This window comes from Parasteatoda tepidariorum, chromosome 9 (genome assembly GCF_982258835.1).
Source record: "Parasteatoda tepidariorum strain Cologne lab strain chromosome 9, Ptep-v5.0, whole genome shotgun sequence".
Taxonomy (NCBI): Eukaryota; Metazoa; Arthropoda; class Arachnida; order Araneae; family Theridiidae; genus Parasteatoda; species Parasteatoda tepidariorum.
The window spans coordinates 60,880,771-60,900,304 of record NC_141763.1 but is presented as its reverse complement, the minus strand read 5'-3'; the positions used below and the strand labels follow the sequence as shown (position 1 = coordinate 60,900,304).

The 19,534-nt window shown below is 27.2% G+C and overlaps 1 protein-coding gene across 2 annotated transcripts; it reads left to right on the top strand.

The window, feature by feature from the left end:
• Positions 1-49: 49 nt before the first annotated feature.
• Srp68 (signal recognition particle 68) lies at positions 50-17,581 on the top strand. Of its 2 annotated transcripts, none has more exons than XM_043043340.3 (13): positions 50-280; positions 377-490; positions 1,905-1,971; positions 2,050-2,163; positions 3,387-3,582; positions 4,867-4,949; positions 6,192-6,387; positions 8,868-9,104; positions 10,335-10,541; positions 12,261-12,355; positions 13,821-13,941; positions 15,432-15,557; positions 17,295-17,581. In XM_043043340.3, exons 2-13 carry the CDS (start codon positions 394-396, stop codon positions 17,517-17,519), a joined length of 1,764 nt encoding a protein of 587 aa, XP_042899274.1. In that variant the 5' UTR covers positions 50-280; positions 377-393; the 3' UTR covers positions 17,520-17,581. The 2 variants fall into 2 exon arrangements, with proteins under 2 accessions (XP_042899274.1, XP_042899275.1); XM_043043341.3 differs by having other exon boundaries at positions 53-280; positions 367-490.
• Positions 17,582-19,534: the final 1,953 nt, after the last annotated feature.

Below are 19,534 nucleotides of genomic sequence, written 5' to 3'. Positions count from 1 at the left end.
ACTATTATGGTCTTAAGAAAATAATGTTGCCAACTTGCACCAAGTTTCAACAGAAACTTAATTAAAAAGTTGAGGTTCAACTCATATGGTTATTGAAATAATTTATTGAATTAAATATAAGGATCTATATTTTCTATTTAATTTATGCTTAATTAAAACCCTCATACAGTCGCTAGTTCTTCGTAATGAAATAATTTTAAATTCAATTTCTAATAATTTTAATGTAACCGTGGTTTGTACTTCTTGTTTTCATTCCGAAAGAAAAGCAGAATATCAACACGTAAGTAAACACGTACTCATTATTAGATTCATATGTTAAAATTTTAATTTAGAACTGATATTTATGTTAAACAAACTAATTCTTAGATTTTTATAGGCATATTGGCTGTTAAAATGGCTACTGGAGATTCAAATGAATCTAAAAGCGAGGATGTTTCGAACAACACGCAAACGGATGTTAATGCTCACCAAAAAACATTTACTCTTGAGAGTATCCTTCAAATATTTTATTTTCTTCTCCTAAATATTACATAATTCGTTGTTTTTTATAAATCACATTAAAATCTTTAAAAATTGGGTGACTGAAGTCTGTAGTAGATAGTTGTTCATTCAAATATTTCAATAATAATTTTTGGAATTGACTTGTTTGTTTATAAAACTAGCATAATTAATTTTTTATCTACAACTTATACTATTATTCTTTAACTGACCTAAATTGTGGTATAATCGTTGAAGGGATTTTTATTCCTCATAACCACCTTTTCTTTAAGGATATTCATCTTAAAAAGTAGAAAAACTGTTTCATTAATGCAGTTAGATATCCACATTTTAATATTTTTAAAAATTATAATAATGTAATTCATCATTGAAAGATCTACTTACATTATGGATAATTAGTTCTTGATTTCTATTTCGGGGATATTTCCGTATTATGATTTGTCGCGCCAACTACAATCGCCAAATTTGCAAAAAATTTTTTAACAAATAACATGTAGATGTTTGCCCAGGGGTGGCTATGAGTTATGCCTTTCGAGTTGGTTTCTTTCAGTGATGTTTTTTTTTAAAGTTTCTCAGTGGCTACTGCCTCTAAGTTTCAAAGACTTGGCGATTATTCTGCCACCAATCACTGTACGGAAATCTCCCCTCTTGTTTAAAAAGTAAACATTTTGTTTTACAGAAATTCCATAAGAAAATTGAAACCAATAGAAAATTTTAAAGAGGAAAGCAATGAAAATATTTAAATGATAACCGAAGCAGATGTCGTCAGGGGGTACCAGCTCTGGAAGTCATAAGAACATGCAACTTTTCAATCAAGAAAGCACAACAAATATTTAAAAATTGCTCTCTCTCTCTGTACCCCAAAGATTTCGTCAAAAGTCCAGGAAAAGAGTAAAGATATACATAATACAAAAATAAAATGCATAAATTAATTACCAGTGGAAAACCTAAAAAATAGTTCTATTTCAAATCAAAGCACACAACTCTTTGAAAATCTTTGACAAAACTGAGATTTGAAAACAAACTACGTCGATATTTAATGTGCAGAAAGAATCTTAATTAGGAAGTGTAAAAACTGCCAGCTATCTTCTTGTCCCAAAATAGACTTCAAAATTGGGAAACAACTGATCATTGATGCAGTGAACTGATAACAATCTCTGAGCATAACCACAGCCTACTTTTTTTTTCTTAAGTAAAAAATCACTATAGTCACAATTTCAAGGTATATATAGTAACATATCCTGGGCAAACCACTTATTTTTGTTAAAATTATTCTAGTAAAAAATCATATGTTTATAAAATAGTTATATGCCAGCTTTTTAGTTAATAGTAATTTGTTATTAAAAATAATTTATTAGCTGTGTTATGTGCACATGAATTGCATGCTGTTTTCTTAATGTATTAAGTATTGCACATAATTAAAGAAGCTCAACAGCAACATGGTTTGAGACATGGTGATTATCAACGATACAGGTTTGTACCTTATTGTTTTTTTATCATTTTGAAATGTTTGTGTTATCTATAATTATTTATAAAAAATGTCAATTACAGGAGCTATTGTAGTCGTAAACTTGGTCGCATCCGTAAGGCTTTGCATTTCATCCAGATTTCAAAACATAAGTTTCAGGGGAAAAAAGTTACTGAAGAAGTTCTGACTGATGTTAGGTACCTCATATATTTATTTTTTATTACTATTTATAAAAAAATGTATCACTGAATTGCTGTTTCAACTTAAAGAAACTGTTCATTTAGCAAAGGTAGCATGCTAAAGAGATCTGTCTCATTTACAATTCTGTATAATTGCCAATTTCTGTAGCTATCCTTGTGCAAACCACTTTACTTTTTTTAAAATATCATTTCTCTTCTGGAAACTGTTCAAAAACCAGAAAGTGGCACATTAGCACCATGGCCATTGCAGTTCACATAACCTAAATAAAATATTAAAGAATCAGAGTCAAATATTTTGTTAACCAGTTAAAGGAAAACCTTTTTTCTTTTTTTTTTTCTATTCTAATTGCATTCAGTGAAAATATTTAAGTTGAATTTCAATTTTCTATTTAAAAAAAATATGAATACAAAACATTGCCAAATATTGTTTTTTGTCTTCACTTTCTGCAGGTTTAAGATATAATCAAAAGATATTAACAGTTTGTATTGAGACTATAATCTTAAATAAAATTGTACATCTTTCTAATGTGATCTATTTTGTTGTCAGAAAACTGTTTACATTTAATGAATGATTCATTCTATTTTCTTAAAAATGTTGGTCCACTTTTAAGTGCTCAAAATAGATTGTGACCAATAAAATCTGACTCAGATCTCCATGGAATAATAAATATTTGTACCTTAAAGCTGTGACATATCTTTGTCACTAGAGAACAAAAGTGTGGTACTGATTTTGGTATACTGATTTATCTATTATGTTTTGCCGTCATAAATGTGTTTTATCTAAATTCACTTTAATCACTTTTTTTTAAAAATATTTAATATAATACTATAATTATGATAAATGTATATTTGTTATGTTCACAAGAGGTTTTCAAACACACCAATTGAAATGTGTATGGCCTAGTTGCTGGCACTTTTGACTAAATTTTTTTAAAATTTATACCAACACTTTTTTTATGGTTATAAAATCATCAAGAAAAGCTTGTTGCTTGGTAGCAGTGTATAACATGTTTCAAAGCTATAACCAGAGGTGAATTTTCAGGTTTTATCAAGACATTCTCTCTTCCCATTATAATGATCTGTACATTAAACTGATCATATGCCATTTGCTAATCTATTGATTTGAAGTAATTTTAATGTTTGTATCATGTCAACAAAAGTATAAGGTATATTTGATACTTTTTAATGCTGAATTTAAATTATCTAATTGAATATTTAAGGTTTTTGTATATACCTTTGATGATGGCTGAAAGAGCTTGGGGCTATGCTATGCAATTGAAACAAGAGGCAAATACAGAACCACGTAAGAAGTTTCACTTGGTGTCTAGATTGCAGAAAGCTGCAAAAATTGCTACTGACTTAGAAGTCTTATGTGAAAGTTCAAAATGTGATGCTAGAACAAAACTAGAAGCTCAGGTAATTTATAATTTAAAATATATATGAGTTTGTGTATTGATATATATATATATATATATATATATATATATACCATGAAACCTCACGTTATGGACATATTTTTAATTTCCTGTAAATCCTCTATGTATAAACAATTATGTACCTTCTCTGCAAAGCAGACATTTCCATAACCAGACGTGGACAAGTATTTATGTCCTGAAACGTTATTTTCAATCTCTTCAAGCCAGAAATCAATTTTTTAAAATTTCATGAAAATAACTATTTCTGCTTTAAATTCTAAAGAAAAAATTGGCAATTTTCCACCTTTTTTAGAGCATATAAATTTTTTGTCTTATCCACAACTAAAAATATTGTTAATTTATTTAACTACTAAAGTATCAATCATTCTCTTGTCACTTTCCTTTGTCTTTGCAAAGAAAGGAGAGAAATTATGTTGTTCCTGTGGAATATTTTAGACTTTGATCTTTTCATCTGGACAATATCAGTTATGTGACCCCACAATCTGATATGATGCTTTAAATGCTATCAATTTTTCTTACCCACTGAAAATTCCTTTCTACTTCTAATCATCAATTTGGAGACTGTATTTAACTCAGCTGGGTTAAAGAAAGAGAAAGAATATCTAGTTATTGAGGTGTTCATATAACTAAAACATTAATTCAGACTGATGATCAATTATGAATGTTGAGCAATTCCATAGGGCCTTGTGGCTAACAGGTATGCATTGCCGTTTCTTTTTTATCTTCCTTGCCTTATGAGAGTTTTATATTTGAAGAGTTATTACCCTGTTCCTATTAAGTGATTGGAAAGTGTAATTGAAGGGGTAACCCTAATGATAAAAAAGTCTGAGAAAGTAACATAGGACTGAAAGCGCCTATTCGGTATCATATGACTAACTTGAATATCTGTTTAAATAGGAAAAACATACTCATTTCTCTGTAGCCACATCCAGAATGACATATAAATATCTAATTTTTTCATATATTCTTTTTTGTATTGAAAAAAAGTATTTTTTAAAGTTTAACTAAATATTATTGTAAATAGTTATTATAAATTATTGAATTATTTCTAAATCATAATACATAATCATAATATAATTGCAATAACTCTTAAAACAATTTATACCGTTTAACTTTGGTATTGGTGTACTCTTCCCATGACCAGACAACTCTCGTAAGTGGGCAATTTTTTCGGTCCCAACAGTTTCAAGGTTTCACTGTATGTATATATTATGAAAAAAACTTTAGAATTTAAATAGGTTCTTATTTTTCAATTTGCTTTAAGGCTTATTCTGCTTGGATAAAGGGATCCCTTTATTTTGAATTACAAGAATGGCAGGCTGCCATTGAGCAGTTTCGTATATCCCAGTGAGTATTAATTATAGTTTTTACTTCTCACTAAGTTAAATATAATTATAAATATATTTTTCCTTCGAAACAAATGTTAAGCTGTTTTTGTTACTATTAAAAGGAGTTTCTTATATTTCAGGACTGAAATATTGTATAAAATGTCTCCTTATTGAACATTATTAACCATCTGTTATTGTGAAAAGTTGTCTAATTTAATGTATATAATTTTATTTTATAATTTTGTTTCTACATAGGTCTAAATAACCTTAATGTTTTGTAACTAAGATTTTTGTAAAGGAAGTAAATTTTTGTCAAAATTACATGCATTATGTTTAATCCTATTGCTGATCTTATAAAGAAACGCAAAAAGTTTTCGAGTCACAAAAAGCTAGTTTAAACTTATAAGTTGAAAATATGGACCTCCTGCACTGCCTGCTTGAAAACAGAGGATATGCTTATTATAGTGTGAAAAAATATATTTCAAAACCAAAACACATATTTCTTTATGTTAATTGCTTTAATGTTAAATTTTTTTTCTACATGAAATTTAGTAGTATTTTGTTAAAAGTGTATATTTTTATTTTTCAAATAATAAAATAAAACTGTTAGTTATGATAGTTGTTATGAAAGTGTTAGTTAGACCTTTAATGTTCCGTCACTATTATGTTATTATTTAAAAGTTAAAATCTTTACTCTTGATAAACTATTTATTAATAGAATGTACTGATTCAAGGTGAACTGAAGAGACAGTATTTATGAAAAGATTTATTTACAACATCAATAAAACATGAAAAAAGGATTTATATAATTTCTAATTCCTTTAACAGATTGTTACACAACTTAAAATAAAATAAAAACAATCTCAATAAAATATAGACTAAATACGCGTTCTATAAAACTGTAAATATTCTAAAATTGTCTACTTTTAATTGTTTTCTTCTTCTTAATCTTGTATTGTTTTCTATTAATGCTTGAGTAAGCTGGATATTTTTCGGACTCTTTAGATTACTGTTTTTCTATTAAAGCTTGTGCTAGCTGGATATATTTAGGAATCCATAAGGACCTTAATTATAATTGTAGTAATTTATTTTTGAATTGCATTAGATCTTTTCATACATTACATAATTTCAACAAACATAATGTCAACCCCTTTTATATGAACGTTTGTTCCAAAAATCTTCCTGGAAAAGTCTTCCTTGGACTTCGTAAAAATTTTGATTTGTTATAAATAAAATATTTCTTAATTTGTTTTTAATACAGAACTATCTATGAAAAACTTTCGGAAGCTTTGAATGAAGAAGAAGTTATACTTTACAAGCAAAGAGTAGAAGAACTGACTCCTAATATTCGTTATTGTGCCTATAATATTGGTGATGAAACAGCTATTAATGATTTACTCAAACTTAGACTCTCTGGAAAAACATCTGGAGAAGATTTATTAGCTGCTGACTTAGATGTAAGTATTTTTCTGAAGTTCATATAATTTCTAAGCTCATATAATTTCTTTTTGTCATTGAAAAAATTAAAATGAATGAATATTAGTCTAATAATGAAATATTAGTCTAAGATTTTTTGTTTTTTGCAGTAGCTATTGTGAAATTGCTACATTTTCTGTACATATAATATTCTAAATTCCCATGATGTTTTTTTTTTTTTTTTTTTTTTTTTTTTTTTTTTTTTTTTAAATAACACCTATTTGATACTCTTGAAATAGTAAGCAGTTCGTAAGTGGTATAATAATAAGGAATTATGGCAACAATCTGGTCTTCCTGTTTTACGACTTAATGTCTGAATTGTCTCAAATTTTGAAAAAATGTTTAGCCACAAATCAAACTGTTTAGACAAATGAATTCATATTTGGAATGAGAAAAGGTTCAGTTACTCAATTATTTTTGTTAGCTGCTTTTTCTTTTAAATGTAAAAAAGTTATGCAATAATTCTAATACAGTAGAGAACCAATTACCCGCATGCTCAGGACCATCTCTATTTCGGATGTCTAAATTTTCTGGCTTGGTTAAAAAGTGTCATTTATCGATCTTTTATCAAACTCAAATTACAATGAAAAATAAAAAGTTTAAAAGACATAAAATTTACATTTTTATTTTTTGTAGATTTATTAAAATCACCAAATTAACTAATATAAAACAAAAAAAAATTATTAGAAAAACACAATATATTTCTTACCTAATTATAAGGAAAAACAGAAAACGATAAAATACAAGTGAAACTTATTATTCAAATTAAATAAAAACAGTGCTTGAATAGAATATTATAAGATCATCTAAAATAAAATAAAAAAAACTATCTTAAAATTCATGGTTAGAAAGAAATTATTGTGAACAGTGAAGAAAATAAATAACCCAAAACGTTGCGGAATCAGAAATGTTTCACATTTAAGAAGAGAAAGCTGAAATCAGTATCATGAAATAATCATATTCTACTAATAATAAATAATTGTATGCTTAGATTAATAAACAATATTTTTCTTCTTAAGCAATAAACAATATTTTTATAATAAAAGTCTTATAAAACCACATCAAGCAAAGCTTGCAAATGATACCGCACTTCTAAAGAATTAAGAATTTATTCGATTGAAAAATATTGTTTCATTAATAGATGTCAAATGGATAAAGATAACAGGCGATAAAAATTTTAAATGAATATAGCAGATAGTTCATATTAATTGATCAAAATTCTAATGTATTATCCAAAATTATAAAACTGTGATTTGTTATAATAAATCAAGGATAACAAAAATTGAGTAACTGAAGTGAATTTTAAAAAAAAAAATCTTAACAGTTCAAAACACTTGAGACAGAAGTTTCAAGTTCCACAACTCGGACGAACATATGACAACACTCCAGAAACAATTAGGAATTTTGATTGTTTTTTAAATGATAAAATTCAGCTTAACTATATTCCTACTTTATTATTGAGTAAAAAATAGCGAAATTTAAATCATTTTTGTATTCTAATTAATATTTTATATTTCCATTTGACTTTTTTTTACATTTTCTTAGTAAAGTGTGGGCGTTCATTTTCCTATTTATTTCTTTTTCACCTTCTGTTCACTGACATGCATGTGCAATGCATATCCCCCACTCCCTCATAAATCAAAGAGAAAACTAAATCAATATGCAGCTCCTTTTTGTTTGATTGATGGCAGCTTATCAGAAAACCACCGGACAAGCAGAAGAGAATGAAAATTTGTCCCTTCCCTGCCCCTTCTCCTCCTGAAGATCTCTAAGATCACGAAAGAAATATTAAAGTTTTCTCTCAACAAACGGGGAGAATAATACCCCCACCCACCTTTTCTTATACTCAACTTCAAGGATTTATCAAATTTCCACTTTTTTCCTCAATTGTTCTAGTTCAAAATGGTGGGAAAACTGAGTAAAATTTTTTCTGGTTTCCCAGTTTTTTGGATACAGTATAAATGATTCTGTACTGTAGTTCTAATAAATAAGCTTCCTGAAATGTTTTTCACATTATGATGAAGGTTTTTGCCCATCATAGAATACGCCCTATGAAATGTTTTTCTTGTTTATGACCTTTTTTTACATGTTTCTGCCTTGGATTTTTTTAAAAATATTCGCGTGTCTTAGCATTGAAAAGTATTTAATGAGAATTAAATTATTATTTTTCATTAACAGTCATTGTAGTCAGATTTTATAAAATTGTAGTATATTTTCAAACATTAAAAATTTATGAGAATAATTTAGAAAAGAAGCATATTATAAATTTAGATGAAAAAAGAATTTGAACAGCCCTTACAAATAAGCATAAATCATTTTCAAATGCACATTTTAAATAATTTTTTAGCATGAAATTAAGTCCTTTAACGAACTGCAAATGAGTATTGATTTAATGTGTTCTGAAAAAAAATTGATTACTTATTTTTATTTATGTTTTCTTAATTACAAAATATATTTTCAGCATTTAATAGCTCAAACTAGAGAAAAACAAGCAGTTACTCTCTCTGAAGTAGAATGGAGAAATCGTAAGATACCTGTTCGTCATGAGAAAATTAGATTATTTTTGTTAAATGTTCAAGATTCTCAAACTCAAGTAGATCAAGCACATGATTTCCAGGCAAAAATAGCTATTTATGAACGCTTACTTTTAGAATGCAAAGATGCTCTGCAAGTTGTCCGAGATGAAATGAAAGATCAGGTTTGTGCAAAAAAAAATTTGTGTTATAAATAGTATTTTTACAATTAAAAGCACACTTTATTTGTATTCTTACTTTGTCCATTTTCACTTAATTTGATAGGATTCAGTGTCCAATTCAATTTTAATGTAATTAAAACTGATTTGTTTTTTAATGTTTGTACATGTTAGTTAAGTAACATACTAATTTTAAATTAAAATTGCACAACATGAGACTCAATAGCAGCCCTCAGTTGGACATTGTGGGGCCAAGAAGATTAAAATTTCCAATATTTCTAATATTAATTTAAGAAAATTATATTTAAAAAAATTATATTTAACCTAAAAAGGGTAGTTCAAGAATTTATTTAAAAATTGAAGGTGAAAGTCACTTACAGGCAAGTAAAAATAATAAAATTAACACAATGGGACTTAAGTGGATGATGTGGGCTTTAAGATTACTAATCAAAAATTCAAGGGGAGAAATTTCCTAAGTAGCATAAAAAATATCCTAACTTTGAAAAAGCATTAAAATTGTGAAATTAAAGTTTCAGAAATAAACAGATACTAATTCAAGTTGTCAGAAAATTCATATGTTTAATATTTATTGTATTATATTTTAGAAAATTAGCCGGAATAGGATAAAAAAGAAGATTGTTAGATAAAATAAATTTTATTTCATAGAATAAGTTGAAAATTGCCCTCATTTAATTTTAATAAAGAATACAAAAGAAAAAGCTAAACTTTAAATGTTTTTTAACTCAATATTATGCACATACATTGTCTTTTAACATTAAGACAAATTGATTTTATTCTTATTGTTCTAACGACTAGGCAAGTTCTTGCCATTTGATACTAAAATTAAATTTATAGTGCTCTGAAAAGCCAATAAATTTTTTCTAAGGACTTCCTTTCAAAAAGATTTAGTTAACTCTAATTTGAATTGACCCTTCTTTTTTTTAACATTTGAGCATTTTATCATATTTTTATACTACGAGCATACATACATATATATATATATATATATATAACATAGAATTCATAAAATTTCTTTTTACAAATATATGAGCGTAAGTTTCTCGGATCCAGCACCAAAAAATTTTGATTTTTAGCCATTATATTGAATGCTTTGTCGCATGTAATGTAGTTATTAGTCATATTTTGCAATTGTTAAATGAAAACTTATTAACTTCTACTAATGCTAAGTTATTATAGATATATATTTTTAATACTTATTTTTGTTATTTTTTCTAGGCAGCTAAAGGTCGCTCCGAGGCAGTGCAATCAAGTCTCACATTTTTACATTCTTACTTGACTTACATAAGGTTATCTAAAACTATAGAACGTAATTTAATATTCATTGAGTCACTGAAGCAGAACATGGTGAATTCTGAAGTGTCAGAGGGCAAGAAATTAACTAAGCCTCAAGATTTAATTAGACCTTATGAAATCATAATCCAAGTAGGCATTTCATATTCTGATTTTTGTTATTTGTAATTATTAGCAATTTTTGTGTTATGAGGTTATGCTATTTTATTGTTATTTAATTTTAGGTCGAGGATTTTTTTTGCCATTTTGTGAAAAATATTTTTTTGTTGTCATAGCATATTGCTGCAGTCAGATTTCATTAATCCGAATCTCTTAAACTTAAAAACTTTATTCCATAGCAGTTAGTTTCACACAATTTTAATCTTTGACTTTTAATAATTTAAAAATCAAGGAAATTATTGAAGTTCATAGGAATTCGTTAAAAAAATTGTTGGATTAGATAAAAGAATACGTGAAACTCTGTCATTTAATGGTTTCATTTAAACAGTTTAATATGTTATAATTATAACAGAAGTTTTTTTTTCTTCATATTTTATAGAAATAAATCTTTATTATTGTTTGTGTGTAGTTAAAATTATTTTACATCTGTGCACATATAGTTCAAATACTATATATGTGCATAGATAGTTGAAGAAACTTTAACAGTTTATTCCTACTACTAATTATCTTTTAAATAGTTAAAGTTTGACAATGCTTTTTTGCTGACAATATCTGGAATTATTAAAATTAAGTGAGTAAATCAGTTTTGATTCTCTGATAATTTTGTGTTTCCTGTATCATAAGTGTAACCCCTTATTTAATTAGACCGATATTAGAAAACTTCACATTTCAGTAGGCAGAACTGCAACCTGATAATTTGCATAATAACCTCTCAGAACACATTGTGGTGCTTGCTGTAGTTGAAAAATCTACATTATTTTTGTAGTTTACTACAAGTATAACTACTTTAGAATTGTAGTAACTACATCACTACTTTAAGGAAACAAACTTAGTTGGAGTTAGTATACTTATGTTCAAAATGATTTGGAATAAAAAATTGGCTTACATTAAATATAAGGGAATAATTAAAATATATTTATTCATGTTTACATGAGCAAGTTTGTTATTCCATAAAAAAAAATCAAATTTTTTCATTTAACCTTCAACTATTTGTGAATTTCTTCACAGGGAATATTTAATTTAAGAACTGCGAGATTGATTTTAAATGCTTAATTTCTGTTAATGATCAGCTACTTCTGTTAATGATCAGCTCATTTTCATTACATACATTCACCGGCCTATAAAGATTTGTACCCGTCAAATTAAACAAAATTATTTTGTTAGAAGCGTGTTTCTTCACTAAACTTATGGTTAAAAGTAGGTGGTAGGAATCCTTGCAAATTACTTTTTTTATATGCACTAATTTTTTAAGGAAGTAACACTACACTACAAATAAGTAGAGACTCTTGTAGTTCCACTATTTGTAGTGCGCTACGTCCAACTGCTGGGTGGGTGAGTGTATCTAAATGTAAAGGAAGAAATTCCATCAGAAGCCTCTACATATTTGGTAACATTTTTCTTTGTTTAAAATTCTTAAAATATATCTTGCTTACACGTAAAAAAAAATTACATGTATAAAGATTTTAAAGAGTGTTACAGATGCTTATTTAAAAATATTTAATTTTTTCTAACATTTCTTGTGTAAAAAAGTTGAAATTCAATGAAAATCAGAAAGTCTTAAAAATTAATATTACATAGTATAAAAAAATTTGCTACTGATATTTTTTTGAATATTAATTACAACATATGAAATAGTCTATTATTAGGATACTTTAGAATTGATAGCAAATATAATGGTTATTTCTTTTTTAGAATTTAAATGAAATGACTCAACTACCTGAGTTAGAATCTGATACTCAGTTTTCGGAAGAGATTGAAGCTACCTGCCTAGCTTACAAGGCTCACAGGTCATTATTATGTTCGTTTTATGTATTTTGAAACATATTTTATATTGCTTATTTCTTATAGTTCTTTATCAGTGCTAGTTCTCTAATATAATAGTTATCTATTATATCAGTTCTCTAATATCTTACTGCCTTTATTTGTTCTTCATTTGTGTTGTTTTGCTTTATTCAATAAATGTTATCAATAATGAATAACTGATATTTAGCCTAATTTGTCAAACACAACTTCTATAACTTAATTGTCTTTAACTTAATATTTCAACCACTCAAAGTTTGATGTGCGTTATTTGACCAAAAAAAAGTTTTCTATCTCAATAAAATGTGATTGTACCCTGGAATTTTTTTTTTTTTTTTTTATCAAGTATCAAAATTCTAGGCCTAGAAACTAGGAGCAGGGCATGTAATTTTTCTATGAGTTTCTCGGAATTCCACTTATCTCAAGACCCCTGACACGCTGACTTTTGCATATTATAACTTACAATCCGACAAAATTTTCATAGAGTTCTGCAATTTTAAATTTTGAAGCTTTCCCTAAATCACATTAACGAGATGTTTTCGTACACGTGCTATTTAAACAAATTTGATTCTTTTGGTTTATCGAATTTTTGACGTTTTTTAATATTTAAAACTACACTGGGATCCTCTAATTTTAGGAATCATACTCTCAAGATTTTAACAGTAATCATTGTGATACCCTTTTTTGCTTAGATAGTGATAATACTGTTTTTTGATTAGATTGTGATACTCTTTTGTTTTATTATTATTAGATAGTGCAGTCTTGAGATTGCCTATACCCATCCAGATGCATATTTCAAATATCAGGTTTGAGCTTTACTCTTCAGAAATTTTCCCAGAAATGAAAATATACAGAAAATTTTTGTTGAAATTTTTAATTTTATTTTCTTGCTGTCGAACAAAGATAGTCCTTTAGAAACATAATCAATGAGTGTAAAAAGAGTGAGAATGATTTCTATCACACTTTCTGAATTTAAGAAATTAATTTCTTTTGCTCACTGCTTTTTGATTTGATTGCTAACTGCAGCTATTTTTGAAATAGATTTTTTGGCTCAAAATAGAAAATCTAAAAAGACAGCAAATTGTTTTGTGGAAGGGCACATTTTTCTTGTCACCTATGAAAGTGTCAGTGGTGACATGGCCTTGATCTAAATTAAATAACCCATAAATAGTGGGAAAAATTTTGAAGTAATGTGGAATTTTGTTCTTGGTTAAAATATTCATGTTATAATTTTAGTGATTTTACTTTATATAAGTACTCTGTTATAATATAATCTATGTTATAGCAGTAATTTACAAATGTAATATTTATTTTGAAATTCATCCCTTTATTTAAAAATTCACTCTTTGAAAATTAATAAAAGATGTGAATTTACTCTTTATGTTAGTTTCTTTGGATAACACTAGTGCTCTACATTTATTTGTTTTCCGAACTGTTTACTTGTTTTTGTAGGTGTTATTATATTGCCGATGTTTATGCCGCTGCTAATAAGTGGGTTGAAGCTATGGCTCTTTATGGTCGTGCTGAAGAATACATAAAAAGTGTCTTGAAAAATCCAGTTTTTAAGGATCAGGTAATTAATTACATCATTAATTGCTTTTTTTAGTAATATTACCAGTTTATAAATATATTTTGTTTCATAAAATTGTTTATTGCAATAAATATTTTATCTTGATTAATATATATCTAGATTTTGTCTTGATCTATATAAAATCCTTATATCAGTCCAAAGTGATAATCTTAATTCTTGATAAATACTTATATTATTAATGTCACAAATGAAATTTTAAATTTTATGAGCACTTATATATTTGTTTAACTTACCCTTTTGCAACTTTTACCATTCAAAAGTTCAAAAACTTTTTTGAAACTATATACTCTAAACTTTTTTAAGTATGCCTTCCTACTTAATTTGCAAATCTGAAAACACATTTACCTGATTTGGAAATAACTGTGTCAAAATTACTCTCTAGAATAAAAAGCTATTTGTGTTTATATGATTTTTAGTCGCAATTTATTTTTATCTAGTAAGAATTATTGAAAATGCTTCTGCTAAATGAAATCTTTATTTATTGATTAAATGTTTTGTAATAACAACCTTAATAGGCTACGAAGACCATTGTTTAAGTTGACCCATTTTACAAGTTGAATCCCTATCTTCAATTACGAGATAGCACATTTTTGATAGGTCGTGTGTATTAAGTAGACTGTTGGGATTTAAATATATATTATCTTATTTTTTCCAACATAGTTTAAAGTATTGTTTCTAGAAAAACTTTATACTTAAAAAAGAGGAGAAAAAATGCAGAATTAACTGTATATAACATATTAAAAATAGTTTTTGGAACTAGTAAGTTGATACTGAGTTATTCCTAAATATTTCATTATTTATAATGCATAGATATTTCATGATCAATTGATGTCCAACTTTATTACCTGTGTATAAGTAAACCTCGTGACCTTCATAACATTTTGGGAGTTTGAAAAGTCTATAACAACAAATGAAAATATAAAGTACAAGAAGTTAATCTTTCATTGTAAATCAATAAATACTAGATTAATAATAAATTAAACCAATTACAAATAATTTAAATGCTGTTTTCAATCATGAAACTATGATTTCGTTGGTTATTAAGGTCATATCAATTCAATATTAAAAAATAGACTACTGTCGACAATTAAGATTTAAAACGTTCCCTTGGATTAAACAATGGCCACATTGTTTGGCAATGCATTACAAGCAATTCTTAACAGATCTACTAGTATCTGTTTTTCTAACATTAGAATGTAATTTCAAAATCAACATCTTTTGTAATTTTGAAGTTTAAAAATAAGAATGTTAAAAATTTAAATCTATTCCCTTTTTTTTTAATATCTTATATGACCAAATATACATATCGATCAAAAAATATTCATCTAAACAATACTTTCGGAACTCCATATGTAAACTATCTACATGATACGCATTTAACGTTTCTGCAAATAGCCAAATGTATTCTATTTTTGCTCAAATCATTTTTATTTGTTTCTTAAAATGTAACTAAATAACTTCTATTTCTTTAGAAATTGATTGGACAGCTAAAAGACCTTGGAACTAAAATTGAGGGGAACAAATATAATGCTTACTCATTAAGTATTTTAGGAAATGATCCTTCTACCTCTCAAGGGGAAACAAGTAAAAAGAAAAAGGTATGTTAATCATATTTAAATCTAAAAATTAATTTTTTTTGATAAAATGTATAGGACACTGTAAAAATTATGCCACCTAGGTAGTGTAGTGGACTTAGTCTTCACCTACCATAATTTGAGTTGCAGTTTGACTCTCAATGCTAAAGGTTGTGTTTTGGACCATATCACACGTTCTGTGATAGTGTCTTAGGTGTTTGAAATCTACTCGAATATCTCTGTTGGTTTCAGATCAATGAAGTATTGGGCATTTTGAAAGCATAGTTTTGTCGCCAGGTGATTACTAATATCTGCTCTACGATCTACCTAAATTATGATTGTGTAGTATCTGTATGCGGTGCAACATGCCAGTAATGTCTCTGTTTCATCATTTAAGATTAATTTCAGACTATTGCCAATCGCTCATTAGAGTAGCTGTAGTAGACCATACAACACTACTAAATTATATATTGTAAAAATTATGAATGATTCCATTATAAAAATTGGTGAAAGAAACTAATAGCAATAAGCTGTTTAAAATAAATTTTTGCAATTTAAATAATTGACAATACATAAGTTAAATTTAATTTGCAATTGAAAAAAAGTAATACTCAAAATAGAAATTGGATTAATTCATGTGGCAAGGTTGAAAAGTAGCCAATTGGAGATATTATATAGTTTAGTGTCTTCCTTTGAGTTCATAATATTGGTTTTCACTGTATATATTTGTTAAATAAGTATAACTTTTTAAAGCAATTACAATTTTATAAACTTAAAAAAACAAAACAAATATGTAAATTAGAAATTGAATGAATTAATCAGTTGTATTGGTGAGGAAAGATTGCAAAATGCAGTTTCTTTAAAACTTGATTGCTGTTTGAGGTTTCCTTATGTGCCATAACTACACAACATTATATTTTATTCTGTAACTTCTATAGAAGTTTAGGAACTCTTCAGTTTTGAAGTTTAAAAACTAATCATCTGCAAAAGTCCAGGAGGTTATTCAGTTCTTATAGTTTAGGGCGTAATCCAAACTATTTAAGATGCATCTTAAAGTTATTCCTATAAGAACAAACCATTGTTTAAATCGAAATTAACCCATATAGTTTTAATTAAATTCTACACAAATAAAATTTAATTTGATTAAAAATAACAAAAATATTAATTTTATGAACCAGCATTTGCGTATCAAATCTTAGAAAAGAGAATAAACCCTTTTATACTAGAAAATTTTTTGTTACCTATGCAGGGATAAAGAGAATCCAAATATCAATTTGTTATTCTAAAACGAAAATGTAGGCAGACGGCAGATTATTGTTGCTAATGGTTTTTAAATATAATTGAATTGGTTAAATTGAAGTACTGAATGAATATTTCAAGTCTTGTGAAAAAGCAAATAAAATTAAATAGGAAATGTTAGTTAAAAAATTAAGATTTATTTTAGATTGAAAAAGTTGAGTTGAATCTATATTAAACTATAACAAGATGTAATTCTTTGCACTTAATTTTCTGTGTAAATATAAAATCAAAACTGTATAAGTAAATATTTATAAATAAATGCTGCTTCAAATTAAAGATAATGGGACAAACAAAGGGGGTCCTATCCAATACTAAAATGATCATGTAACAGAGAGAGAAAAAATAATGTTAAGAAAATATGTTTAAAAATGATGAACTTTTTTCCTTTACATTTCTGGATTATTGAAAAATCATTATAATTTTGTCAGTACTGTATATTGAATGTGTGTTATTTTTTTTCAGAATTTAACTGAAAGATTGGATGAATACTTGGAAGATTCATCTTTAGTTTCCCAACAACCTAAAATTACACAATTCCCTCCAGATTTCAAACCCATCCCTTGCAAACCTCTATTTTTTGATTTAGCTCTTAATCAAGTTGAATTTCCTTCATTGGAAGATCGCATCGAACAAAAGAAAGGAGGTATTACCAATTTTGTACGAGGCTGGCTTGGAGGATGGAAATAATTTTGTACTTAGAAATCTTTTCTACATTTTGAAAACTGTTATTAAAATTGACTTCTATATTGCTTCTGAACTTTATTTCAATTTATAGCTTCACAATATGATTATTAAAACATAGTAGTAAGCATATCATATATGAACATATGCTTTTGGAAGCATTAGTTTATCAAAAATAATAAAAATAAACATAGCGCAATAATTTAAGTAGCGAATAAAATTACCCTTATTTACTTATTATTCAGTCTGCATTTATGAAAACATGTTAGATAAACATATAAAGGTTCATACATATGTTCAGATCTTTGTTATATTTTCTTTACCATAAAATAGAAGGATCTCTATAGAGATTACCATAGAGTTACAAGAAAGCCGTTCCTCTCCCTTCTATCTCTATGGTAAACTCCCTCCCTGGTAGGTTACTATAGTCTTTCCTTAAAAACAAAACATTTTCTCCTATGAATAGATTACGAAACTCTATCCTATGTGAAATATACTTTCCCTTATTTCTACTTTCTATATGCCTAATTTTATTACAGCTAACAAATAATATGTATGTTGGTGCTACTTTATTTTGTTCATTGCAAGTTATTCTGGAACATTTATGTCTCTTTATACTACTAATTGACTTGACAAAATACTAGGACACATTTACGTCTCCTTACACAGGGATGAGATTCTTCCGCGGATTTCCGCTTTTTCTCAGATTTTCCCCGCTAATTTCCGCCGAAATTTTTTTTTGCACAAGTTAAAATATTTTATGAGGAATTTAATTTTCCGCGGAGCGAAATTATTGAAATCCTCATTCCTCCCTCTCAAGTTTCTCTAAAAATCATTTCCTTGGGATAAAACTGGTTGACCTTTATACAGGGATGAGATTTTTTTCGGTTTTTTCTCTCGAATTTCAGCCTTTTTATCAAAAACTCAGATTCTCTAAAAGTTTGGTTTTTTTTAATTCTTTTATAAATATCCCGTTTTTTTAAAAAAAAATTCAGTCGTTGAAGTCAAATTATTATATTTATTTACGATTTTCAAAGAAAGACAGAAAATTCAAACTACGTCCTAGCTGCTAATCCTTCCGCATGTTTACTTATATTAGCTATTTTCTCCGATTTCAAGCATAGAAAATAAGATTTTCCGTATTTTTTATCCGTCGGCCGGATAGCTCGTATTTTCGTAATTTAGACTTCGCTGCTTCTTGTATTCTGGAGAGAAAGCAAACAAAAAAAAAGCGAAAAAAAATAGAGGTGGATTTGTGCTGAAAATATTTATTTGCTCATTCAATTAATCATGTAAATTTTTATTTATTGTGTAAACAAAAAACAATTCAAACAATCCTTTTAGAAATCCCAAGTCCCGGCTCTGCAATTATCTCGATTTTTATTCACGCGATTTTAATATCAATCATCGATTTTCGTATTTACCTGATTTAAAAGTTGCGCATTGCAATTCTTATTTACGCTTTTTAAATATCGTACATTATGACTCGTATTTACGAGATTTAAAAAATCTAATATCGTGTTTTGTATTTTTACATTTTTAAAATCGCGATTTTATTATCAAACATCGATTTTCGTATTTACCTGATTTAAAAGTTGAACGTTGCGATTCTTATTCAGGCCATTTAAATATTGAACATTGCGATTCTTATTTACGAGATTTAAAAAACCAATTTTGCGATTTGTATTTACGAGCTTTTAAAACCCTATGTAGCTACCCGAGCTTAAAATCCAATGCCGTGATTCGTTTTTGCGGTTGTTATATCGCGGATTTTAAAATTATGCATCTTGATCTAAAAATTACGCATCATGATTCGCATTTTTTAAATTCGATGTAGAGATTTATATGCACGTGTTTTAAAAGCCTCATATCGGGATTTATAATCACATGGATTACAAGTTATATATATATATATATATATAAATATTCTTGGATTTCCTCTTTTTTACTTTCTGACTACTCTCATCCCTGCTTACACAATTAACATACAAGATAAATAAAATAAATCAAGAATTATGAGT